Consider the following 27,537-nt stretch of genomic DNA (forward strand, 5'->3'; position numbering starts at 1 on the left):
CAAAAATCAATCCGAATTTTTCCTGGGGTAAATACGAAGGGGGAAGCTGAGAAATTAATGGCGCCCACTGTTCGCGAAAGCCACATTTTAGCCGCCGCACTAAATGTCAACTCTTTTTGGAGTCAAAGCGCCGGCTCGCTGTGGCTTTCAGCTTGGGACGAGGGGAGAAAATCAACGTGGCTCTCCGTCCCTTCACTCAAAGCACCGGTGGACAGGCTCAAGTGGGGTTGATGGTCTTCAATTAGGGGCCCAGCGAGATGCTTGAGTGGCGATGGAAAAAAAGCAGTTTGCCACATTCATTTAAGCTGCAGTGACTGCGGCACGGTGGCTCTGTCTAATGATAACTCCCTGCAATTTTGGTTTCGATTGGCCCCACCTGCACCCATCACGCCAGCTGCCAGACAGGCATGAAAATGATGTTATCCTGGGTACATTTCTACAACTAATGGCTCAAAATAATTGCCCCGAACAACAGTAATTCTGTTTTTTTTTCTGATTTTCTATCTCTGTGTATATGTTTGTATAAAACAGGCGCTTTCTAACACTTGGGACTGATGCTCGAGTCTGCATAGTGAACGCATCCTAATGTCTGTCACATACATTTAAACATTTTCAAGCAGCTGCTAGTCTCAGTTTTTGTTTTTTTTTGACTCACATGTCAATCATTCTTAAATCATAATTTTGTGCTTGTGAGAAGTGTCTGCCATGGGAAATGCGTTAATACTCCTCATCAGCTGAAAGGTAGCTCTCCGGGGAGCTGTGCATAAATATTTTGACTTTTCCTGGTGTAAAACTGTGTGTTTAGGTGTGCGTGCGTGCGTGTTGATGAATGCGCAGTCATTCACTTTGCTTTCCATCACTGACGCTGTAATTTTGCTCGAGCACCTCTCATATGTTTCGCAGACATGAGAACATCAGAACAAATCAAGCTCTTTATTCATCATTCCCCCGATTCTGGTGATTGAGGCCTTTCACTAATGTTTACACTTTCAGCCCAGATGTTCCTCCAGTTTTAACACACATACAGACAGTGATGGAGTGTGATGCTCAAAAGCTCTGAGCTTTTGAACATCCAGATGTAGAGATCCAGATGTGAAAACAAGAACTACTGAGGTGGTCTTGCACCTATGGGCCGTAAACTGTCCTCCCCTCAGTAGGGCAGCTGGAAGGCTGAGCTTCTAAAACTTTAACACCTAAGCAACTCACTTAAGCAATAGTCATTCAAATGTCTTCCTTTGTCCCCCATTCATCTTCTCACTTCTTCCTGTCATCCTTCCTGCAGGTCCAGAATGCTCCAGGAACTTCACCTCCAACAGCGGCATCATTAAGTCACCTGGGTTCCCCGAGAAATACCCCAACAACCTGGACTGCACTTTCATGATCTTTGCCCCGAAAATGTCGGAAATCATCTTGGAGTTCGAGAGCTTTGAGCTGGAGCCCGACCCAACACCCCCTACTGGTGTGTTCTGCCGCTATGACCGGCTGGAGATCTGGGATGGGTTCCCTGGAGGTGAGTGAATGGGAAGAACAGAGAATTGAATACAATTTAATTTGAAAGTGTGAGGCATTGCAGCAATGCATCATTTAACAATTTAGGGCATCACTCCTACCTGCTGGGCAGCATTAGATCACTTAATATACACAGATCAGGCATAACATTATGGCCACCTGCCTAATATTGTGTTGGTCCCCCTTTTGTTACCAAAACAGCCCTGACCCATCGAGGCATGGGCTCCACTAGATCCCTGAAGGTGTGCTGTGGTATCTGCACCAAGATGTTAGCAACAGATCCTTTAAGACCTGTAAGTTGTGAAGTGGGGCCTCATTGGATCTGACTTTTATGTCCAGCAGATCCCACAGATGCTTGATTGGATTGAGATCTGCAGAATTTGGAGGCCAAGTCAGACAAGCTCAAACTGACTGTGAAACTCAAACTATTCTTGAAAACCTGTTAACCTGTGGTGGGAGCGTGAGAATGCGGGTGAGTGGAGTGATAAGTTTCAGCTTCGCTGCTCACTGTTTTTCCAAAAGGAAAGGAGCAACTTTAAACAATAAGATGACATTCTTTGGGAAAGAAGGCTAACTACCTTAACCATACTTGGAAGTGGTCTAACAGAATGCTTTGTCTTTGCCAAATGCTGAACACTTCCTGTCACAATCCCCCCGTACTTCCTTTTTCAGTCACAGACCGTATGCCTAGTGCCTGTACATTTGGGAGTTCAATGTCCAATCTAGGCTGTAATGTTTAAATTGATGCTTTTCAGGGTGCTGACATGTGGAGAACACAGTCTGATCTTGCAGGAAATTGCTCCAAAAAGAATTTCCTTTGCAGGATTCTTTGTGTTTCTCACCAGAAGTGCTTATTAGAGTAAAACAGCACTCCGTGGGACGTCTGCTGCTCTTGGTTTACCACAGGCCACAACGTTCACATGGATCCAGGCACACAATCAAAATATTCCCCCATAAAATGGCGTTCTAAAATCCATCTATCTAAAAATAAATAAATAAATAAATCAGCAGGTGAGCGACGGAGCGAGAGCAAGCAAGCAGCGTTCAAAGCTAGGCTTCCATTGCTCTGGGATGATGCTTTGAACTCGGCAAGCGAAATCACCTCTTGAAGTTTTCAGTTTTTCTCCTGGCTATTCCAACACAGGGTGCAGACAAGATGAAAGCTTCTCTTAGCCATCAGTGGCAGAAAATTGAAAGAATTTTATCTTGTTGCGTTCAGCACAGTGCACATCAGTATTCTCTGCTTTCACGTCGGAGGTGATAAGGTTGAAGCGCAAATCGCGGCGCCTTTTCAAGTAAGTTTACTTAAAGCTCAGTTTTCTTTGAGGCCCTGTGTCTGTAGATGTTAACTTTTGCCAAGCTGACCTTTGATTCCACAAAATATTTCCACAACTCATTTGTGCAACCCCTCCTCCCTGCCAGAGGTGACGCATGTCTAATTTTCAAGACTGGTGTTGATTAAGTCGATTCTCAAAGAGTCTGGGAGCTGAGAATATGTCACATTATTAACACCTTTTAATACATATTTTTACAGAAGACACTGGGGGTCTAGAAAAAGTAACATTTCCGGCACTGCTTGATGATTAAGATTCAGATCTGTCTCAGTTCATCATTGCATACAGGAAGCTTTGATGAGAGCAGGAACTGGAAAATGCCATTTTGAACTGATGTAGCGTCACGTCACTCAAGTGTTGCCACGTGTGATCCACAGTCCTGTATAAAAATAAGCCAGGGGAGGAAAGCAGCATGTTGGCTTCTGCCAGGTGGTTCCTGTGGTGCGTGCAAGATCGATAATTATGCATTAGCACGGAAGACTGGAGGCAGAGATGGGAGACGTTTGGGCAGGCGCAGGTCTTCGTGAAGCAGCAGGGGGGAGGAGGATCTGTGCTACTCCTTACCCCTATTCTTAAAGTGCACCTCGCTCAACAGGTGTGTCGTGGAACCTCAGCGAGCCATTTCCCTGGGAAAGGCTGGAGAAAAGGCAGCAAGGTTCTTGAAAATATCATAGTGCTGGGGACTCATGCAGATAATCCAGGAGATGTTTTTTCAGCTCAGGTTCAAAAGCAAACATACAGTAGAGTCGCACATTTGTTCACCAGGCACCTGGTCTGTGAAGATTAATTTGAGCCGTCACATTGCTCCCGCCCCCCCGCCCCCGAGCCCCAGCAGTCTGGCCTTTGCCTTTCATGTAGGAGCTGGGCTGGAAGTGGCATGTTTTGGATGACAGGAGGCCACGGGGAGGCAGGACTGTCACTCGCTGCTGATCACAGCATTACTAATCACAGATAAGCTCCAGCTCCCCCAACAGGAACGCACACTCACCAGTGCGCACGGATCACAGCACACATCAGAGACGCAGGGCAAGGTCATTGTGCTCCCGCACTCACCCTCTCTCTCTCCCTCCCTCATCACCCCCATCGTTCTCACTCTCCCTGCATTTCTCCACCTCCAACCTTTCATCCATCCTGTTTTCCCATTCTTCTCAGTCTGCCCGGCCGAACACATCGCTCTCCCACTTTTATTGCTTTCCGACTTTTAATGCTTCCCCATTGTCTCGCTCCAGTCTTTACTTGTTTGGCCTCGCTGGGCCACGGCTGTGTCTGCCTCAGGTCTAAGAAAACAATTGTGGGTACAGGAGGTTTGTGGTATTTACAGCCAGCAAATAGAGACCATGACCATTGCTTTTTTTTTTCCCCTGTGGCAGGCAAACGAACAAACAGTCTTTTCTCGCTCTTCTTTATTGGGTCGATTGACACACCAGGTTTCACACCTCCACGGTGGGGGTGAGGAGCTAGTTAAAAGCCATGTGTGACCTTCACCCAAGTCTAACTCGAGGAACATATTATATGTTTGCACTTATTCCCTCTTTTTCTCTCTCCAGTTGGCCCACACGTCGGAAGGTACTGCGGGCAGAACACCCCGGGCAGGATCATCTCTTACACAGGCATCCTGGCCCTGACAATCAACACCGACAGCGCCATTGCAAAGGAAGGCTTCTCTGCCAACTTCACCGTCATCGAAAGAACTGTTCCAGAGGGTGAGCTGGCATACACTCCAAACCCCCCCCAGAAAAAAGCACTTAAAATCAGACAGATGGGGATGTCAGGGAGGCTGAATCACAGGTAGACAAAGAACATTGGTACACAAGTGGGATGACTAAGGCAGAAATGTAAATTTGTTTAGTGAAAGAAAACTTTAAAAGTTACTAGCTGTAAAAGAATTAGAGGGCAAGAATGTAACCAGCCGGAGAATATTACACAAAGAAGCAGATGTTGTCTGCTACTTTCAGTGGGTCCTGTTGTGACAAGTTCCCACTTGTTAAGCAGAACTCATAAGAGTTATTAAATAAACACCTCCTGCCTCTTCATTTGGGGAATGTGTTACTGGTTACAAGTCTGCCTCCTGTGGTTTACAAGGCTTACATTTATACACCATGAGCCCAGACGGGCTCCAAAAGACGGCTTCCTCACCAGTAACAACCCTGGACGCACACTTACACACATCCCTGGGGCTTTCACCTTCAGTGTCCCTGTCACGGCGCCTGACCCCCTGACCCCGTTTTGCAAAACTTTCCATCTAAACATTTCATCAAGGAGGAAAAGTCCTGGTAGGAGTCATAAATCTGTCCAGAGGCAAGACCACCCCCTACAGACATACCCACGCCCACACATTTGGTCTTTGAATAGCAGCAGAGATGGATGAAATCCAGCCAATCTACTAATCATCTCCAAAGAGCGTTTTATCTCACCCAAAGGGGAAGGCACACTTTGCTGTTGTACACATGCTGCAAATGAAAACAAGGCCACCTCGCAGCAACGAGAAGAGCTGTGACTGTTTATGTCACTTCTCTTTAGTTTACTCCGAGTCACTCGGGCTATTTTAATCACGCGTCCAAGATCAGATTACGCGGAGCAGCTTTTCACATTCGCCCTTAAGAGGCCCAGTGAAATATCTGACCTGTGATCAGCGCACACCTTCATTTAGAAGTCAGTTGCTTGGGCTTACATCACCAACTCAAACAAATCCGAGATGAAAATAAAAATCTCCAGACCCTGTCTTTGCTTTTCCAGGCTTGTACTGCTTGAATCATTCATAATCCCCTTATGCATAATACACGGTGGATTTTCTCGCTTCTCCGTGGCGAGGGGATGGGTACGCTCCAGCTGAAAGCTACTGATGAGAGGCGATAAGGCGCTGAAAAGAGGCCTTGTCTTTTGTTCTTTCTCATACACTCATCCCCTCTATCGACTGTCGCCATTTTCCTCAGCTATCAAACCCCGCTTTGGTCGCTAATCCACGTGATCAGATACCACCTTTGAAAGCGAACAGACAACCTCCTTGTGTTTTTTCTAGGTGACGTAGGTCCCAGTACAAAAGTCTGGCAAGAACGGCCTTCAAAGAAAGGCGACAATGAATGCGGGAGGTGCGAGACAGTTTTCTCGGCCTCACACGGAGACTCCGGCATACCTTTGTGCACGAACACATGCGTATACAGCCACACGTCGACACTGTAAAGCACAAGGATGCACGCTGACCCACTGACTGAGGCGTGTGAGCAGGCCAGCAGATGGGGAGACCATCTGTGTTAGCTTTTAGGCAGCAGCCACACAGCAGTTCCACACTACTCTCCATCCTGAGCCCTCTGAATCTGTGCATGTGTGTCTGCATATAAGCAAATGACTGTATTTTTTTGGTCATAAGCTTTTACATTTATGCTAACACGCTGCTTGAAGGATTGCCAGTTTGCTTTATGACCAATTTCCCCATTGGGGAAAAAAAAAGGAAGTAAATAAACAAGAGCTGCTTACATGAGTGGCTGTAAGTGTGCCTTCGCATACCTCTGTGTTGTTGTGGTGAACTTAATGAAAAACTGCCCGGATCAAAAGGTCATTTTCTTCATCGCTCTACAGCAGGGTCAGTATGTCCAGCCAACTGAGGTTAGAGGGGCTGACCCCAATCTGACCCAGCGGAGTCTTTTCGTTTACGGAGCCCCGGATACCACAAATCAGCTGCCCAGAGTTAACACTAACAAGTGAAGCACCTCCTCCCATGGGGCTGACCACTGAGTGTGATGTATGGTCCCCAAATACAGACACTAAACACACCTAAACTCCCACAAGAGACCAAATAAGGGAGAAAATGGGGAGAAAGGTTAAAAAAATAAATAAATAAACTGCCCACAGGGAAGTGAAGGGAAACTGATCCAGTCAGTGGAAAAAAAAAATTACTGGAGGGAAAGTCACTCTAACGCGTAATACCAGCCTACACTGAATGTTTTATGAGGACATTTTTACGTCTTAATGCGGAACGCTTCCATCCTGCTTCCATTAAAAAGTAGAGGGAGAGACGCGGGAAGGATTTACCGAGGCACTGCTGATGTGCTCCTCTTTCCCGGCCGGCAGTGCTGAGTGGCTGTCGTGCGGTGGCCTCCTCCCTTGAGATAAGCTCTGATTCTGTAGCAGGGGTGGGGGGCACTGAAAAGACATTGCTGTGTCGCATTTTGACTCAGAAATAAACATTGTTTACATTTTCCCTTTGCAGACTTTGACTGTAGCGACCCTTTAGGCATGGAATCGGGAGAGATAACGTCAGATCAGATCATGGTTTCATCCCAGTACAATCCTAGCTGGTCCCCAGAGCGCTCCAGACTCAACTACTATGAAAATGCATGGACACCAGCAGAGGATTCCAACAAAGAGTGGATACAGGTAACCTACTAACAGGAAGATAACAGCACATCACGGATAACATTTAAATTTTTAACAGGAAGTTAAATCAAAAGGCAGCGTGGAACAATTCTCCAGCTGTCTGTGGTCTGTCTTTCTGGAAGTGCGTCACAGTCTGAGGGTGTGTTGTGTATTTGACGCGACCGCTGCCTGCTCGAGCACAGTCGGTGTGCTCCGTGTTTGTTCTTCGGCCTCTGGAGGTGCAGCTTCTCCATAACACCCAACAGTTCCGATGATGAATGTCAGCTGTCCTGATGGACCTCTGGGGTGGTTAAGTTCACGCCTTACAAAAATTGCGAGTCCACTCTCTCTATCACTGTCTACCTACCTGCCTATCTCTCTCTCCCTCCCTCTGTCTTCTTGTCCTATCTGATAACTTTTCCTTCTCCGTGATAACAGAGACCGCCTCTGGGGGATGCTGGGATTTATTCCAGGCGTCCTGCCTGGCTTCACACACACACACAGACACTCTCAAACACACAAACAGGCTCCATCATATTTTTTTCTGACTGTCAGCTTATCTGCACAAAACGATCATCACCCACCAAGGGAACTTTATGTGGGAAGATTAAGGATTTAGTTCTTCCATCCCTAGACTGGGATAAGTCACATATTCCAAGTCCACTCACAGCACAACCCCCCCTCCAGTGACATACCCACTGAGGCACTACCTAGATGCATTCGGAGCTTGTTTGATTTATTAACCGAAAGCCTCCAGGCCTCGTAAATGCCCAGACTGTTTGTCTTTTTCGACTCTTTTCTACAGTCTTTGCTTCACTGCTGAAAACTTTGGCTCCGGCATATTCCTCGGGGGATGAATAATAGAGCTGACCCAAAGCCAAATATTTGCTTGGGGAGGGCCATAAGCAAGCTTTTCCTTTATTATTGCAATGAAAATATTGTCCTGGGGGCCCCTGTTGCTCCTTCAGACTAATTTAATCAGTGTGTGTACGTGCGCCGGTTTACGCGCACTCTCCCATGCTTGTGTGTGTCCGTGCGTTCATACTTGAGTTTGTGGATGAGTGGGACTGTCTGGCAGGGTCCATATTGTCCTGCAGAGGAACTCAGCATGTGTCAGAGTGGAACAAGGCACGGGCTCCTTTACCACTTCCTCCAGCGGTTGGATGGTCTGTTGCATTACAGCATTTGTCTTTCTAAAAGGAAAGTCCATTGTTCACAGCCCGATAAGTGTAACAGCTTAGACTTGAAGGCTGCGCCGCTCTGGTTCTCCTCCATGTCATGTTGTGAGTTATCACAATGATTTCTTGCCACTCCAGCCTCCCCCTGTTTTAGTATTGATCATATTGAGGATTTGATTTGGCAGTAAAATCTGCATTTTTAAAAGGAGGGATGTGGTCTAATGAGCATGCTGATTTCCCAATACTAATCAGATGAAAACACAGAATGAGACTTGTCTAATTTCAGACTCTGTGAAAGAGCCAAGTCTGCGCTTGCCACGTAATTTATGTTTTGGTTTTTTTTCCGAGGATGTACTTGTGCCGAGCGCTCCGAGCAGAAGTCCAATTATCACAAGTGGTATTAAAAGACTAGAATTCTTCATTCCTCTTTCATTAAGCCTGTCCGTGGTGTTGCAACAAGCTCAGTCCCCCCTCGCGGCACGTACAAATCATCTCAGTGCGCAGTCAGATGCATAGTAATCAATTCATTATTTATTTCATTATCATCCCCTGACTGCAGTTTGAGGCAGACAGTTTTATTATTCATGACAGCCCGGCCTTTGATTCCTGGGCATTTTCTTTTGCTCTGCTTTGCCTCTTCTTTGCCGAACATAATCCAGATTTGTCATCCATTTTAATACTGCCTCATTCTGATACATGGAAAGGAGGAGGGCGAGATGCTGGAGTCTGTGCGCTCTCCGCTGGGTAATTAGATTGGTGTGGTGGGTACAGCATTGAGTGCTGGGTTAGCCAGGTCATTAATCAGCCCCTTTGTTCTACACGGAGATGGACAGATGTCCTTTGAGGAGGTTTACAGGGGAGGGAAGAGGGAGGAAAGGAAGGAACAATAATCCCTCAAAACAGGTCTTTCTTTTTTCATGCTTGAAAATTTTAGGCTTACAAATCTACATCAAGGTAGAAAGAGATTTGTACGAATTACCCTGCTGCGCGACGTGTGTCTTTTTCAGATGCTTAGCAGTGGGGTTCTCTGGAGCAGGTTGAGGTATTAAAAAAATAATAAATGAGGATACACCACAAGTTTTCACACAGCACCAGTGAGGAAATGTCCGCATCTGTACAACACATTTAACTCTGAAGGGGAGGTATAGTCTATGGATTGGTGTAATGGTTCCTCGGGGAGCGTGATTAGGGAAATTGCTGAGAAGCTCACATAGTGTACAATGGCTTTGTCAAGGATGTCAGAGGAAGGATCTGATGGCCACCAAGAGTCAGTAAAGCATCTGAAGGACTCAATAAAAGACACTCCAAGACTGAATCTCTGTGAGACGGCTGCCATTGATTGCACATACACACAACATGAATAATTTAGACTGTCTTGGAGAGAACCCAACTGTCAATACCTGAAAGCCTCTTTATTGAGCATCTCATAATGGCAATATACAGTACACGCTATCCCATACAGCTGGGGCTTTTATTTTTTTTTTTTTTATGCTCATGAGCTTGAGCTTGTCTCCATATCTATAATTTAGCTGGAATGGATCCTGCCATTATCTTCAATCTTCTTGTCAGGATGCATTATCCCTGACTACTTTGTCAGTATTTATGTATTTTTTATGTGTCTCTGATAAGCTAAATTGTTTAATCATAAATGGAGATAATGAGTCCCTTTACTCTTGTCATGCGTGCTTTAATCTCACCTTTGTTGCAGACATCAAAGGTTCAGAAGCATATCGGTGTTTGTTGACACAATACGCCTCTTTATCTCCCACATGCAATATTAATCTCATGGTAAAGTCAACCGTTTGCGGGGGATATTGTCACAGGTTTAAGTTGCAATTTGAAACACGGGGGGGCACAGCCCTTCCTGGGTGTATTTGCCCAGGCAAAGCCATACAGCAAACTGTGCTTTGAATCTGAGGCCAGATAAACCTTCACCAATCAAACACTTGCAGAGAGCCTTGATAATGGTGCAATTCCTTCCACCAATCAGATAAGAATGAACGCTAAATCCATGTGGTCTGCCCACAGGCTGTATATAATAAATGGACAAAGGCATGGTTATGTCAGATTAGATTGTAAAGTCTCACTTTGAAGCCTCAAGTTAACATTATGGGCAACTGCTTCTAGTTCGTTTGTTTATTTTCTTTTACAGCCAGAACTAACCATATATGCTAATGCTAGTAAGAAAAAGATTTCATAGACATCATGTGTGTATGACACAGACATAATTTCCCACTAATAAGTGCTAAATTACAATACTATACTTTCCGTTCCTAAGAGTTGAGCTTGCTAATTTTATAGAAAATGCTCCAAAAATCACCAATACCCCAAAAAGCATTCAGGCTTATCTTTACCTGACGGCTATGCTAACACGGGGAGCCATAACCAACAGCTGGTCAACTATGCGGTGCAGACCATCCAAGAGGTTCGTGCATCAGTTTTAGTGAGTCAAATTCTTGTGTCTTACTCATTTGTTAATTTGCGCTGATGGTCAGATGTGCAAACTGTGGATGCTAGCTTTAGCCGATAATTTATTAATCTACTCGCTTATCCAAATGTTGCTATTTCTGGTTTGGAAAGGCCAATATGTCACCTGCAAAAAGTCTAACACTTGAAAATGAGGAGACCAGAAACCACTGCATGATGTCATAATGTCTATATCGTTAGTTTTGGCTTTTTTTTTTAGCTCTCTTGCAGCTTGGATCTGACACACCCTCTAATGTTCTCTAAACCCTAGATCAATGATTTGTGAAAATGTCTCCTTCATTGCTATTGTCTGCTTCTTTACCTCAGCCTCTGTTTGGGCTTACTTCCCATACCAAGTGATAAGTAATTAGAATATGGAGTAGTAATTAACAGCAGATTCTCAGTTGATGAAGTCTAGTGAGAGCCGAGGAGCGGAGGCTGGCATGCAGCTGCTGGTGAGATCATCATCGTGCCTTACAAATGGAAACAATGGATGCTGTCTGTGCCTCGCTCCTTCTAGGCCTTGCGCTCAATTGGAAAATCAATGAGAGAATAGAGACCCACACTCGACTGGAGCGGCCCAAAAGTCAGACTAGAAATCGAAACATGAGGGATAGCATGATGTAATTAAATGAAACAGTGCTGCATAAGTACTCTGAGACAAAACCTCAGCTCAACCATAATCAGCTTCATTTTCAGTGCCTGAAAGTCCCATAGCCGGTCATCATCTCCAAGCGATCATGTGCAGCTGCGTATCCTGAGATCAGATCATGCAGCCACTTCCAGACGTGACATACCTTCAGGTCTGCCCTGCTTCCCATCCCTATCACTGTTTCTGGGTTTCATAATCATTACTCAGCACGTTAGTCATGTGTGTGGCATGGCTGGGAATGACCCTGGAGTTAGTGTTATAATGATGATTCACAAAGGAAAAACTTGAAGCCAGACTGTTATCCTCCCTCTCCAATCACGCAACAGTGCATATGTTTAAGCTCACTCCCACCTCACGCATGACAAACCAGGCAACCTTTAACTTAACTATCGCTGTCATCCAGCCTGTACATCCCTCTTTGTCAAGAAAACAGATGATCAGCGCATGGGAAGACCTGCATAATTCAGTGCCACCAAAGAGGTGCCGTGGTGCTAAAAATAAACTGTAATCCTGTCAGGTGAACACTGTGATAAATGGAAGTTCGTGAGAGGAGCTCATAGGTCCCGGAGCATTTGAGTAATACAATTTTCATGAAAGAACAAATTAATTACAGTTTCCAGGTAATTGAGCTATTCCTACAAAGCTCCTGCTACACCAAAAGTGACTGCGGAAGAAATTAGTGAAGAGATTGCCAAAAGCTGGTTTAGAAATACTGCATCTGGGAATGGAAGCGTGTCTCTTTAGCTTCGTGGCGAGGTATCTTTGCGAATGTCAGCTTCACCGAAATGTCAGCCTCCTCTCATTACCATACAAAGAAGATTGTAATCAGATTTTGTATGCAAAAAAAAAAAGAAAGTGACTCGAGACTCTCCGCCTGCTTCATCACTTCTGACTATACTACCCTTTGAGATCCATAAAGCATGTCCAGGGTTTGTTTCCTTGACCGGGGCTTCTAACTGTGTCTACCAGCTGCTCGTTGACTTTGGAACTCAGAGGAGCTCTCCTTTCTCTCTCACCCTGGGCATTTCTCTTGTTGTTGTTTTTTGGTGAGGGAAAACGAATAAACTTGTTCCCTAGAGGCCTTGGTTATTCAGTTATTCAGTCAGCAGCCCACACAGATAGGAAGCTATCCCCCCCCCCCCTGTTGGGCAAGCAGAGAAATGGATTTCAAAGAAAAGTACTTCTTCTCGCAGAGTACGGATTGCTCTATGCAACTCCTTGGCAACTCAATTATAAGCCAATCAAGCAGCGAGAGATAGAGCTTTTGAGTCTTTGCCGTTTCTTTATAGCCCCCCCCCCGCCAACTCTCACACACACACCCCTCCTTCCCTCCCAGGCCTTATAAACCACGTCTTCTTTCTACACCTACACAAAACTGACAAGGCTTTAGCCTCGAAATACATATCATGTGGCCTTGCTGCACATCTGAGTCATGCAGAGACAATACACCTAATGATCACGCCTACAGCTCCTACTGCCAATGAGGTATAATTAGAAAACTTCAAACTAAGCCACACTTGCGCAAACAGATACAGAAATACAACGTCTGTCTGAACACATGCAGTGCATCCGAAAAGTCTTCACAGCGCTTCACTTGTTCTTCACATGGATTAAATTAATCTTTTTTGTAAGAATTTCCCAATACTTTTTTCACTTTGTGATTATGAGGCACTGTGTGTAGAATTTTGAGGTGAGAAATTGAATTTAAGGCTGTAACATGACAAAAGTGAAGCAAGTGAATATTTTCCACACCCACAAACTTACACACCAAATCAGATGTAATCAAATCAGACCATCCAGACGCCTTCTGTTGATTTCAGTGTGTCGGCCTGATTGCATTCACACCAGGCTTTAACTGGCTGATGTTACAAGCCCGAGCCCACGACTGATTCTCTTTCTGCCTTTCTGCTTCCATTACATTGCGGAACCACCGGAGCTGCGCGCACTGGCATTTGTGGGGCATAGGGCTTTTGACTCATCAGTTTGCCTCATAACAGGAAGGGAGAAAACATCTCAGGTGCACGCACACTCAGAGAGAAAGTCACACGTATTCTGGACTGCGCCGGAGCAGGAAAAACTCGTGGGAGACAAGGACACACTGAAGCCTTGCCCACATATCAGCCTGCCACTGCTTTATGGAAAGATTGTGGGTGATTTCTTACCCCGCCTGGCATGTTTATGGCTCAGGTTGTGTGTCCCACCAGATATGAGTTACTGTGCACCGGCATGTCCCAGAATGTGTGTTGTCATTTATCTATAGGTGGGCTCGAGTCCAAACACTTATGCAAGGGGAAAGAATAACAATATGGCAAATGCGCAGCAGATACAAGCTTTCGTTCTGTTTGATCAGCAGAGTCTGGAAACGCAGAGCCTCCCTTTAGGCCTGCGATTAGGAGTCATAATTCACACCTTCCTCGCAGTCATTACATCACCCATTAGACATGACTCAGCCTTTCATCTGCAGATGACAAACGGCTTATCATCTGTGAGTGATCTATTTACCCAAGCTCCGCTGTGCACTCAGTTTCTAAATGTTGGCTATCGGTTTATGTATATAGGTCAGCAAGTTCTGTCCTGTGCTCTGGGCTAAAAGGAGTCCCACTAGTAATCATTATCTGGGCCTGTTTGTTTTCACTGCGGTCTCTGCGGCGTAGGATGGACTCTGCTTTGCATCCAAGCGCCCTGGCAGCCCGCCTTCTCTCCATGACCCGTGCAACCCCGGTCTGTTAGCGCAGCCTCAGCACCGTTCTTCTGCTTCTAACAAGCAGCCATTAATAAATCATGCTTTGCTCATTACCCAGGCCCTGTTATCAGGCTGTGTCTGTGAAATTGATCTAGTCTGTGCACTTCTTCGCGGGAGACTCTGCACTCGTGTCCCTCACATCTTGCGAGGCATCGCTGTCAGCCACTTGTCCCTCCCCTCCTAACCTTCTCCTCGCCCTTCACCTCTCCTCTTTCCCTTTTTTTTTTTTTTTACCTCAATTCCACTGTTGGACTTACTTTCATTACAGCATTACAGCATTACAGCGATTTGGTTATGCCCACCACTGTGATAGTTTGTAGGAGTTTAAAACAAATGAGCGTAAGGTGATTAAAGTATGTAAAACTGGGAAGCGAGATCGCACAATCACAAACGCTCATTTTTACCCACCGACAAAACGTCTCTGCTAATCAGAAATATTTTGGCACGCACATGTCCTGAGATTGTCTGAGTCTGAGCACCCACGAGTGTTCCCAATTAGCCCCGCCACTCATTTCGTTCCCAGAGGCTCTTCTCCTCCATTAAACTTAATGAGATCCATTCAGAGAAAACAACCCCAAGGCCAAGTCTTCCTATTAGAGCATTTTCAGTGAAGCCTTTACAGTAAACTGCTTTGCTATTGGTCGAGGCTGAAAATATGTCAGACTGGCCATTTGAATGCAGATGTTAAAGACCTGCCTTGGCTAATGCACTAAACGCCAGCACAGACCCAGCTTCCTCCATCCACTACTGGCACATGCAGCCGTTTTAGCCAGCAGAGAGGAAGTAAGTTCCTTTGTTATTAAATGGGAACTGGCTGAAGCTGACAGGATTTGATTTTGTTTCTATTTGCAGACCAAAAGAAATCAGGGGGACTTACTGTAAAAGCCCCTTGAGCCTGTAGACAGGAACAAAAGTATTCTGTCTCCGTATTTGACTGTCTTTTTTGTTAGTCTTCATCCATCCACATCCTTTGGGCGGCCAGGACAGAGTGAGAGAATAGCAGAGTGGAACCTCATTTATTGCTCCCATCTGTTTATGTCTTTATATTTCTGGAGCGGGATTGACCGGCATTCTGTGGCATGCAGATATTCCTTCCCTGCTCTTCGCTCTGAATCATTAAGGGAAGCACACTACTGTATATAATGTTGGCAGGCAAAGTAGGTAGATTCTGTGTGGCTTTAGTCTCAGCAGAGCTGGAGCCCTGCTAAGATAACCCTGGCTCTGATTGCCTAAAAAATGCACACGCTAAAGTGTCTTGTCTGCTCACACTCCCATAAAGGATTTGACTGTTGTCGCACATGCTCAAGCCGACTACCTCCTCTGAGTCGATGCAGTAATCTGCTCGAGAGTCTGGTCGCCATCCGTCGGGGCTCGAGCCCATCTCACGTCAACATCAAAGGCTTCGTCTTTCCCCGTGATCTTGGAAATCTGTTCCACCAACGCCCAAGCTTCTTGCATTTCTCTTGTTTTTCAGGGGGGGGGGTTTAAACGGTGTCCGCACGCAATACCATTACTCCTCATTACCGTCAGCTCAGCCTGTCAAAAGACGGTGTTAGTGCTTGTTAAAATTAAGCACGCTACTTTTACACCGAGGGCTTGGGATTCTTTGAAAGTTTTGCAGGTCGACACCACACCCACTCTTTTTCTTTGCCTCTGCTGTGGATGATGGGATGATAGGTGAGGTCCAAGGAGCCTCTGCAGTGGTCAGAGCGAGCTCATTTATTATTGCTGGTGGCTGAAAAATTATACCTTTATCCCGCTGGTAAACTAATCAACGGGATCAAAGCAAGTTTTGAAGGCCGTTCCTGCCGCAGACACAGAAGCCATGGGGACATATATGTATGTAAGGACGAGGATTCTGTCTTTCCTGGCAGTGATGGTGGTGGTTTTAAACAGGCATGATGGCTGGCAGACACAGACTGCGCTCCCTTTTCCAGGTCTGATGGAAACCAGCCCCACTCTCTGTCCAGCATCATCTCTGAGTGCAGCACCCATGCACTGAGCAAAATATACGTACACACAGACATTCACTCCTCCACCTCTCTGACCCTGCTACCTCTGGCTGTCTCCTTGTGAAAATATAATAGCCCTGCAGTAATGTACTGCAGTTCATGATTACTTTATAAAGCCCTGCATATTTTAAAGACACATCATTTGATATTCAGTCTGTATCTTTCTTTCCCGCTCACGGGTTCTGATGATGTGATTGCAGACCCTGTTTTATTCACTTCTATCCAATGAGCTCTCGCGTCCCTTCGCCGGAAATTAAGTTGTCGTCCTGTCTCTGCTTCATTAATGCGAATATCATTTTATTGCTGTTTATTAAATTCCAGGTAGCTGCTGATGAGGCTATGACCGGAGGTGAATCAGATAGCGGGGACTCATTTTTAACTCTCCAACTTGTCTTGTGTATTATTAATATAGGCTGTGCGCTGAAAGCCGTCTTTACAAAAGTTGTCAGGCAAAGAGCTTCACATTGTAGCACTTTTTGCCCAGGCTAATCAGCGAAACACTAAAGGAGAAAGTAAAGTGATGGGCAAACTCACTGTAAACTTGTATCTCCTCTCTTCACCCTTTTCAGGTGGACCTTGGGTTCCTGCGGTTCGTCTCGGCCATCGGCACCCAGGGCGCCATTTCCCAGGAGACCCAGAGGGTTTACTTTGTCAAGTCCTACAAAGTGGATGTCAGCTCTAATGGAGAGGACTGGATCACTTTGAAAGAAGGCTCCAAACAGAAGGTATATTCCTCAAGAATTAAAAGTTTCTTTTGAGCCACGAGTGGTGTACCGGCACCACCTCTGTGTTATGAACTATTTTTGCAGTGAAAAAGCTTTATTTATTCAGATAAATGAACAGAACCCAGAGCAGTTCAGGCACCAGTGATCACAATGTGAGATTGATCAGTTCAGATGCAGCATGAAAGAAGGAGCCGAGGTGAAGGAGGTTTATGGTCAGCTTCCACAACTGCTGCAACTATGCCCTCGTTAAAGAAGCTTTAATAGCGTGTCCTACAGGCTGGGATTACAACTAAGCTTAACTCCATGACCTGTCTGAACTAATGTTGTGCTCACTTTCTGATAGTGTTTCTAGATGCTTTGGCTGTAGCTCTTCATAAGACTGTTTTCGAAGAAAATAAATGATCAAAATAGCTGACGTTCACTCCTCCTTGACCAGTGACTGTGTCATGAAAAACCACCCATGCACATGTGCTACACTTGGAATATCCCGTCCAAACAGCACATCTAGCTGATTTAAATTGCGGTCTTTTCAAAGTTGCTTACGAACTCAACTAAAGGGGAAATACCGGGCTGTATGTACTTAAACCACATTCTCCCAACATGTAATTATACACTTTAAATCAGTAGGGTAATATACCCACTCTCCGTGTAAGCGCATGACATTTACAGCAAAAACAACGGCAATAAAGTCCCTGCAAGGAGGACCGTGCTGGAATGTTGCCTCTGTTTTATGTCAGGGACCTGTCAATTTTTCATTTAAGAAGCAGGGAAAAACAAAGACTTGACAGACCAGAGATAAAGAGGAGCGGGAGCGATGGTTGTCGTGTTTGAGCAGCTGGCAGAGAGGGACAAGAAAAGGAAGGAAGAGAGGGATAGTATGCTTGACCGGAGTGAGACAGGCGATGACCACTGATTGCAGATCAGCCTGTCAAACAGGTTTTTGTCCATCTGGAAGCCTCTCTGTGGGTGTCCAGAGGGCAAGGGAAGAATGTGTGTGTCCATGTAAATACCACAATTTCCAATCAAGAGTGTGAGGCTACCACTCATATCAAGAAGTTTTCAAAGGCAACAGAGCATCCAAACACGATTGTTTGTGCTGCTGTGTACATGTCCCCCAAGCCCTCTCCAAAGTTCACTGTCACTTCTATAAAGTGGCAGCTTAAAGGTACCGTGGTAAACTCAGCCTGCGTTTTCCAGGCTCTAAAGTGCTTTTGTGCAGAGGGGCACCATTTGGTACATGCTGAGACTGCAGTTTGGCATCTTAGCGCAGCTCCGGAAAAAGCCACTTTACAGTTAGCGAGTGGAGACTCAGCATGACTTTTGAGAGAGTGGAAGGTTTTCTTACAGGTTCCCCTTAGTGATGTCCCTGTACTCAAGGAGTGCATGGCAAGCAGTTGGACACAGCTGCATGAACTACTCTTAGTTTTTTACTTTAGAGTTGATTAGCCAAACTACCAAACTTACTGCCTTTCTATCTCTTTTCCATCCTGCTTACTTCAGCTGGGTTCCTCTTTGCCTCATTGCCGCTAAGTCACGGAGGTCAGGAGGTCATGTGGTCACTGCTGTGATTCAATTACCCGGAATGAACTGTGACGGACTGCGGGGAGTTGTTTGGCTGGGTGGCCAGCCTACTCATATGATGCTAGTAAACTGTCAACAGACCTAAGGGGGGGGACAGTGACGTCTGTGACCTTTCAACAAGACACTGCAGTAAAACCTCCAACTGATCAGGAAACAGAGGACAGTGAAAGAGCATCTTGAGCCAATCTGGTATATCTCGTCTCAGGTTTCATAGTCACATTACCCAGCCTGTGGGGGCTGCTACATATGGAGAAAGAGGAAACATTTAAACCATCTCATTAAAAAAGTGGCCATAAAGCTTGCCTTCCAATGCTACATCTTGTGTAAACTTAATGCAGATGAAGGCCGATCTCTGAGCTCCAGTGAATTCCGTCTCCGTCTCGTAGAAATTCTGCATCTCAGCAGCTCAGCATATTCTATTGATAACTTACTTCCCTCCTGCATCTTTCACAGGTTTTCCAAGGCAACACCAACCCAACTGACGTTGCCAAGACGAAGCTTCCCAAGCCCACGCTGACGCGCTTCGTTCGGATACGTCCCGTTACCTGGGAAACAGGCATCGCACTGCGCTTCGAGGTGTACGGCTGTAAGATATCAGGTTGGTTGCTGCTGAGATCACATACACATTCATACAGTGACTCCATATTCCATTTTCATACGCCTAATCAGCTTACACCACAGACTCTAGTCAGAATTTCTGCTCTCTTGCGGCAACCTAGTTGATATTTCCCATCCAGGCCTCACTGGTGCAAACACCTCCCTCCTTATCTGCTTCCTTTAAGGCTAAAGCAAGCTGTTGCATAATAGAGAAGTGGTGCATGAAGGAGGATTGCCTATTTATGTCTCCCCATGTTTAGATGTACCTCATCCAATATATATGAAGCCAACAGCTTGCAGGCAGAGTGAGCTGAAGCCGGGTGGGCTCTGTTTGGGCCCATCCCTCCTGCAGATCTTTCCTCAGCCTCCTCTTTAGTCTGGCTTTGCTTTTAAAGCTTTGATTTTGTTTGTCTCATCTTTGCCTTTTTTTTGTTGATGTTATTTTAATGTGTGGTATGTGCATGTGTGTGCGGCTCCCTTTCGTATGGTTTTTAGCACATCTGCCTGACTCTCTGCGGGATTATGAACATGTGTATTGAATTCTAATTAGCACTTGGATGTGTGTTTTGTTCCCCTGCACTTACAAATGAAGTGGACAGGGACAAAATATATGAAAGTAAGCCTCTTGTATTTTTTCCAATGTTGTGAGCGCCCAGGATTAAAATTAGGGGTGGAATTATTTGCAGCCAGCTAAATGTGAGCCGGTCGAGTGTTGTTTTTAAAAAAAAACTTTTAATGGAGCTTTGTAGCTCTCTGGTACATATGCAGAGCACTGTGGGTACAGCAGGGTTACAGATGGGGCGTGTGTTTCGGGGCGCACGACCAGACCGCTGCGCAGAGCATAAACACATCACAGGATCGAAGTCACCACAGGGCCTCGGGAATGACGTCAGCACCCCTGGGTGCTCTGAAGACACTGCCAGCTTCACTGCATGCTAGCAGAGAACGAGAAGCTCTGAGGCTCTTGAGGGCTGCATAAACTCAGTGACTCACTCCGTTCTACACTTAGTTACAAATCCTTGATACAAGATCTTGAGTAACTAGTGCTTTTAAAGTGCTCTTAAAGTTCATCGCCGCTTTTATCACCAATAAAGGACTTTTCAAATCTGCATTTTTTCCAAGTTTTCCCCTTCCAGTTTTTCTTTAAAGCCATAACTTAGGCATCACAGGAGAGGAGGAGTAAAATCCCAGAATGCGGCAAGATGTTCTCCCTTAAATCATCATGGTCGCGTGCCGATCTAAACAGCTACTCATTAATGAACAAGATCCGCCACCCTGTTGTTAGTAAATATGCCGCGGTGTATAAATATCACTGATAAACCACCGATGCTCCACCCAAACCCTGAGCATGGCCCACATAGCCGCGTATCACCTTGTGCTTGCTCCCCTGGGTGTGCCGCTGCGTGCATGGCATCGCAGCTGAAGTCAATTAACAGCTCCAGATGACCCAGGCACTCGGGCAGAGCGTCTAAGCTCAGATCAGTGTCTCTCACACGCACTATCACACATGTGTACCTTTCTCTGTATCCTCCCACTTCAAAGGGGGTTCAGTATGCCTTTGCTCTGCCAGGGCCCAGCTCACTGATCGCTCTCAAACAGATTCTGGCCAAAGATGAAAGAAAGTGGGAGAAAAATAAAACAGTCGAGGAGCATTCGCACAGCCAGCATTTGTTACATGAGCTCCAATTTGGACCTTTTCGAGAATGCGGGAGCAGAGATTTGTCCCACGGGTTCTCACAGGAGCCGGTTTAGATAACTGGAGACAGAGAAAAAGAGAGAGAAAGACAAGTCTGAACGGGGCCTTGTTTTCTCCAAGTTTTCGCTGACTTTTCCCAGACGCAACTACGCTATTGATTCCTGCTGCGGTACAGTGCACGCTCTGTCTCATACAGACACAGAAGATGTAATAATGCTGGGACTTATCCCTCCGTGGGAGCCAGATAGTAAATATATTATTGCTTAGCACAGGTCTCTGACTCAGTGTCTTGGGATTAAGTGCTGGAGGAAAGATAGGACGAGACACACAGGAAGATTTAAGCCCAATAAAAGCTGCTAATACAAGTGTCAGACTTCGAGTGGCAGCTCGTGGAAAAGTTTTGTGGACTCCTGTGGATTCTTTCTAGCTATGCAAAGAAGAATTTCTGAAGTATATAATATTTACTGCAGTCTCTCTATCGCGCTGCAGTTCAACCTTCTGTTTGGGTGGGGCAGCCAATTAAAGGACATATAGCTTTAAGTAAAGGTGACCTCTCACTTTAAGAGAGAGGAGAGCTAAAATGGCTTGTTTCAGACATAATGTGGACTGAGGCCCAGCAAACATTGGGATTATTTTTAATTATGAATCATGCAAAGTTACTCTAGTAGAGAATGTAAATGCAAAGCTGGAAGAGAGTGTAATCACTCTCCTTTACAGTGTTTACAGCATAAGTAAGTTGCTGTGCATGACTTTTACAACATCTCAAAAAGACAATCCCGTCTTGGGTTCAGAACTATTGTGTCCTTATCAATCACTCGCATGGTACACAATTATTTCACAGATTTCACAAAACATTTGATAAAAGAATATGAACATAATTATGTCTATCTACAGATAAAGCATAACTTTCTCCTTAGGTCAGTTCATACAGCTAAAAATTACAATAATCCTAAATTCAGAGCAGCCCACCAGTGTGACAGAGCTTTAAAAACGTATTATCTGAGACAAATTAGTTTTTATTTTCACATGTAGTGTTAGAGTTTGCTGGGTTTTGACTGTTCTAACCAGAAATTTCTACATCCATGTACAGTCAATAAGTTTTCATTGGAATTATATCTGGCCACCTTACGTGTAATATCAAGGCAAAAACATGAAAATGGACAAAAAAAAGTTTAAGGTTAAAGCATTCAGATGGTTCTACAAGCAGTAGCAACGAATTGGTGCCCTTCGACTTCATTATACAAGGGGATGTCACTGGAAACAAGGCTTGAGGAAAGAAAATGAAAAAAAAAAACCCAGCTTTCTCTCTTTTAAACAAACTGGAGATGGAATCAAAGCTCATAAAATATACAAAAAGTTAAGCTAGAGATGATCACAGAGGTAGAATAAAAAAAAATAATACAATGAAAGAGGAGAAAAAAGTTTGGAACTTTGGACAGGAAACAACAAGGTGTTCAAAGATGCAGCCCCACAGATGTTAACAGCTGCGGAGCAGAAGGTAGACGAGTGCAGCAGCAGCAGCAGATAAAACACAAAGAGAATGTGTTTTTGTGTGTATATGAGTCTATAGAGGGAGGGGCAGAGAGATGAAAAGAAAAACTGCTCCCAGAATGCAGGAGATGGAAACACCAACAGAGAGGAGGGTTTTAATTGGCTGCCTGGAGACAACCGCTTCAGGCAGAAGAATTAGTATGCATGAGATCTGCAGGCAGAGAGACACAGAGAAAGAGAATAGAGGCAGAGATCACAGTAACATCACAACGAGTTTGGGGAATAGTTGTCCTCACTTTGACTTTGACTATCCATGACGATGCCCCTGTATGAACTCAAATTCACTGAAGCAGAGCCGTGGCAAGCCTGATGCTGAACCTCAAGCCTTTGGATGCAGATCGCATGTTTTATTTTTCCATCTATCCGCTCTCTAGGTTTTCTTTTGTTTGTGTCAAAAAGCTAAGCACCTTTTGCTTTCCCATTTGCCTTTCAGAGTACCCGTGTTCAGGCATGCTGGGCATGGTATCAGGCTTGATTAATGACAACCAGATCACCGCGTCCTCCCATACAGACCGGAGCTGGGTACCAGAGAATGCTCGCTTGCTAACAAGTAGGACAGGATGGACCCTGCTGCCCCAGCCACAGCCCTTCACTAATGAGTGGCTGCAGGTGGATCTCGGCGAGGAGAAGCTAGTGAGGGGCATGATCATCCAGGGAGGGAAGCACCGAGAAAACAAGGTGTTCATGAAGAAGTTCCGCCTGGGCTACAGCAACAATGGCTCGGACTGGAGGATGGTGCTCGACACCAGTGGAAACAGGCCGAAGGTGGGTTTTTCTCTCTTACCTTGCAGTGTGCCCAACAATACTTGGGTATGTGTTCAGTTCTGCTATCAAATCAGAAGATTAGTCTTAATCAAAGCTCTCTTGTATCATTTTTCAATTCATGCACCCAGGATTTTTTTTTCAAGAGCAAGGATTGGAATTGACGTTTTGATTTAACAGAGGTTTTACCTTCAGCACTGTGGAAAATGATTTGAATACCAACTTCTAAAAATGTCTCTTAGACACGTCAGAGCATCGATTGTGATTATGACGCATTTAGTCAATTTTCACCCGACTACGCGCCGGGCAGTTGTGAGTCATTGAACAGTCATTGTGAGTCAATTTTAGGAGTGCTTTGAATCACATTAGGATAAGCATCTTGAGTCTCTCAGAGTCCTTCCCCCTGTTCTCTCCTCCTGCTTTGTATTCTGCATGACACACACACACCGTTCAACCCTTTCAATGGATAGTGAAACCTCTCCAGAGAGGAAGGAGGGGTGAAAGGGAGTCAGAGGGATGAGAGAGGAAAGAACGGGCAACAGTCGAGAAGTGACCAGAGATTTATCTCCCAGTGGCACTGCCTTGCGCTGAAGGCATACTTGCCAACACTTTGCTCGATGCATGCACACACTTACATACTCGCGGATGCAGGCACACACACCTCCGAGAAGAGCTGCAACAGCTCGTCCCCAATTACAAGTGTCCCTGACAGGGCATAAATCTGATCCAGATGGGCTGATGGTTGATTTATGAAGGGAGTGAGGAGGATCCATATCCCGGCTGTCCTAGTTAGTGTCCTTTCTCCTCTTGCCTAAGAGTTTCCCAGCATCTAAGACTCACCAGGCATCTTCACGTGATCAAACCCATTAATCCGCTTCCGTCATTCCTCTATCTCTTTCTTGGCTTGCTTCTCCCACACTGCCTCCTCTTTTCCTTCGTTTATACCTTCCCACATGGAGGACCGGAGAAAGAGTTAAAGGAGCAGAAAGTTACCCTTGTCAGAGGTGTGAGTCATGCTGTCTTTGCCACTGGACTCCTGTGTCACTCACCTAGTCTGTGCTTTGGATATCAGCAAGATTACACATCTGGTCAGCTTATTTATTTATTTTACTTTTCATCTGTCCACCTACCCAAAACAACCAACCCTCTGTATCCATTTTCAGAACGTAGGAGTAATTTTGCTGTAGGGTACCTGAATTTGGGGGGCTGTAGCAGTCAATACTAATCTTTATCACTCTTGCCCTTTTCCCTGCCAGATATTTGAAGGCAACAGCAATTATGACACTCCTGAACTGAGGACCGTGGAGCCTCTGCTGACCCGTTTTGTCAGGATTTACCCAGAGAGGGCCACTCCTGCTGGGATGGGCCTGCGGCTGGAGCTGCTGGGCTGCGAGATTGAAGGTAAAGCTCAAAAACATGTAGGACTTTCAATAAAATCGATTGCATTGTGTGTCCTCTGTCTAAAATGCTCCTTTATGTTTTGATGCACAAAACTATAAAAGAAATAGAGTAGTATTTCTATTGACGCTGGTGACATTTCCACCCGTGGTGCTCATTTCTCCACCAGCAACAATTATGTGTTTACCAGTGGTGGCAAAGTTACTCCCCCAGAGTGAAACCTTTCTTCGAGCAGTTGACATTTTCAGCTATAGTGATGCTTTTAGTCACGAAAATGACATTTTCACTCCCGTAGTTGACGCCAAGACTGTCTTCGATTGTGTTTCATTTTCTCCCCGTGATGATAACCTTAGTGGGCACACCTAGACCTCTCAGACTACATGCTCACATCTGACGTGTGTTGACTCACACGCAGGTGAGCAGTCTATCATCCTAGCTAATGGCATGGCTGTGAGGAGCTAGCGCGTCATGTCTTTGCCAAAGTCCTGTTTATTTAAAGACGTGCATGAGCGCTCCCTATGTCGAGCCCACAGCTGTCCAGCTCCTGCTCTTTATCCTTACAAGGGATAGTTGTCTTGTCTCCCTGTAACATCAAAGCTGCCCCCAATAGCTAGCCACTTCTACAGGGGATCAAATGAAAGCCCACCTGGCCCACTAGGATTATTGCATCCTGGCCCTCATCGCACTCTTCCCAACCTCGGCATGTCTTTCTTCTTTCAAAGGACTGCGCCCACTTTGCTATCTTTAAAATTACCATTATTTTTTTTCCAGCTCTTTATCTGCCTCTCTCAAAGCTGATGTAGCACAAAAAACGCTCAGCAATATAAGCACACGGAGCATCCTAGCCCTAAGTGGATTTGCATATTGGATTTCAGGGAGGCCCATTCTCTTGTAAGCCTCATGGACTCCCACCGGGAGCTTTAGTCAGATGATAATGCTTGTTTTCGCTGTTAATGCCAAATACACACAAACTCGCACAGATTTATGCACACAGACCAACCGCAATCACCTTGCCAAACATGTGGTTACAGTAAACTGTACACAGTCGGGTGAGTGCACAGGCAGGTGCATCTCCTAGTGTGTACAAATGTGTTTGTGTGTGTATGTGTGTAGCAAGCCGTAGCAGAAGGCCGAAATCCTCATTTCTATGAGAGGCTCCCCTGACGCAGCGCTGACCCCATCCCTGACCTTCCCCACCCTGAATCTGACAGGAGCTGATCTGCCTCATATTTCATCTAGCAGAGAGAGCGAGCAAGAGCATTGGCTCACACACATGCACAAACACACTCAATCGCTCTCACGCACAACTACAGATATTGTACACATTTTTCAAGATGCTTGCCCCTGTCTGTCTTCGCCTCCCTTTTGTCGCCTCTCTCCTCATTCCTTCTCCTCGGCCTGCACTGAGGAAGCCAGTTTAATCCTCAGACAGTGCAAACACTTATGAAAGGTTTGGACTACAGGAAGTGTTTTGTAGCTCCTATAACTATTGGAGGAAATACACTTTTTTGTGCGGCCATACAGTGCAGGAAAAAGGACTATCAAAAGTTCTTGGAACCCTGTTCGAAGAGCAGCGTTTCAAAGCTGCATACAAACTGGAAGGAATTTGTGGTGACATAGTGACCAGAGACCAGAGGCTGTAGTCGGGACCCACAATAAACTTTCAAGCAAGTGAAACTACCAAAGACAGTGAAGAATACTGTTGATTTACAGAGAGTCACCAAGGCAACCTGAGCCTGAAATACCAGCAAGAGACAAGCTGGCAGTTTCAAACTGATGCGCAATGAGCAAATCGTTTCCAGTGCTCCTACTTCAGGGTTTGGACTCTCCAAGCACAGGAAGTGATGTCAGTGACATGAATGAATGTGGGTTAGTTTAGATGCAAGCATACTTCGTTGCAGATACTGGCTGATATAAATTTAAAATCATCCAACAATATATGTCATGTCAGCTGTGTAGGGAAGAGCTGTAAAGTTGAAACAAAGCATGTAAAAACAGAACAACGGTGAAGTCCAAGCTTCTTTAAGACTATGTGTGACGGGGGGAAAATGCAACACAATGTTCGCTCGTCAAAGCAAAACTGTCCTCCCACATTTCCTCTCACCTTGAGCTTCTCCACACAGTGAAGCAGTGACTGATGAGAAGAAAGTAAAAAATCCCCAAAGCTCTGTGTGTGTAAAAACTTGTCCTGACAAATGGCTATTTTGTCTGCGCCACACAGTTATACCCTGCTTTTACAACTCTGTTGTAATCCTGACACTTACAACACAACAAACACACGCTCAGTCTTGTTTTGTTTGCAGATGTTTCTTTGTCAGCTGCTAGCTTGCTATCACACCATTAGCGGCCCTACAGAAGTGGGAAAGCATATAAAAAAGACCTTAGAAGACATGTAGTTGTTGGGGAAGTTCCTCAGTGTGCAGATACCCTCAAGGAGTCCCGAGAAATATTGGGTCTGAAATCTCCAAAAGGCACACCGCTGTGTGGCACTGGACCATGGAGCGGATTTTGGGCCTTTCCCACATCCAAGTGAAGCAGGGCCATAATGATAGACTGGAATGGCCCTGCTTATATCCAGTCCCAAGTCCTGTTACTCCACCTTCTAGTTTCAAAGCCTTACGCACCATGTATTCGCTTCAGCTCTATTTATACACCCACACCTCCACAGCTTGATGAAAGGATGGATACTAATAGCTCAGTTCTACACTAACGCTCAGCATGGAACTGTGAGCACAGCAATCGAGCTTACAGAAATATATTTCACTGTTTCTTCTTCTTTTCTTTCCTTTTCTGTTTTTGTTTAAACTATATGTTTAAATCGTAGGCTTGAAAAGAAGAATTTCAGACAATTAACAAAAATAAATGTGATGCTATTCAATAGATACTGGCCTTAAAAACAAAGGAAAACACTGTAACTTTTTTTTAAAGTAGTCGAAAAATCCCTTAAGCTAAAATCAGTGCACTTTCTATGTTTAACCTG

General features: G+C 45.3%; 1 protein-coding gene across 2 annotated transcripts in view; it reads left to right on the forward strand.

The window, feature by feature from the left end:
• Positions 1-27,537, forward strand: part of nrp1a (neuropilin 1a) — a 59,209-nt gene that overhangs the window by 26,827 nt on the left and 4,845 nt on the right. For both annotated transcript variants that reach the window (XM_005740563.1, XM_005740562.1), the window contains exons 4-10: positions 1,283-1,510; positions 4,391-4,546; positions 7,051-7,217; positions 16,817-16,972; positions 19,007-19,151; positions 22,831-23,162; positions 24,416-24,560. In XM_005740563.1, coding sequence (XP_005740620.1) covers positions 1,283-1,510; positions 4,391-4,546; positions 7,051-7,217; positions 16,817-16,972; positions 19,007-19,151; positions 22,831-23,162; positions 24,416-24,560 — 1,329 coding nt within the window. The remainder of the gene's footprint in view (positions 1-1,282; positions 1,511-4,390; positions 4,547-7,050; positions 7,218-16,816; positions 16,973-19,006; positions 19,152-22,830; positions 23,163-24,415; positions 24,561-27,537) is intronic.

The sequence above is a fragment of the Pundamilia nyererei genome, unplaced genomic scaffold (assembly GCF_000239375.1).
Source record: "Pundamilia nyererei isolate P.nyererei 1_Seehausen unplaced genomic scaffold, PunNye1.0 scaffold00101, whole genome shotgun sequence".
NCBI classification, from domain to species: Eukaryota; Metazoa; Chordata; class Actinopteri; order Cichliformes; family Cichlidae; genus Pundamilia; species Pundamilia nyererei.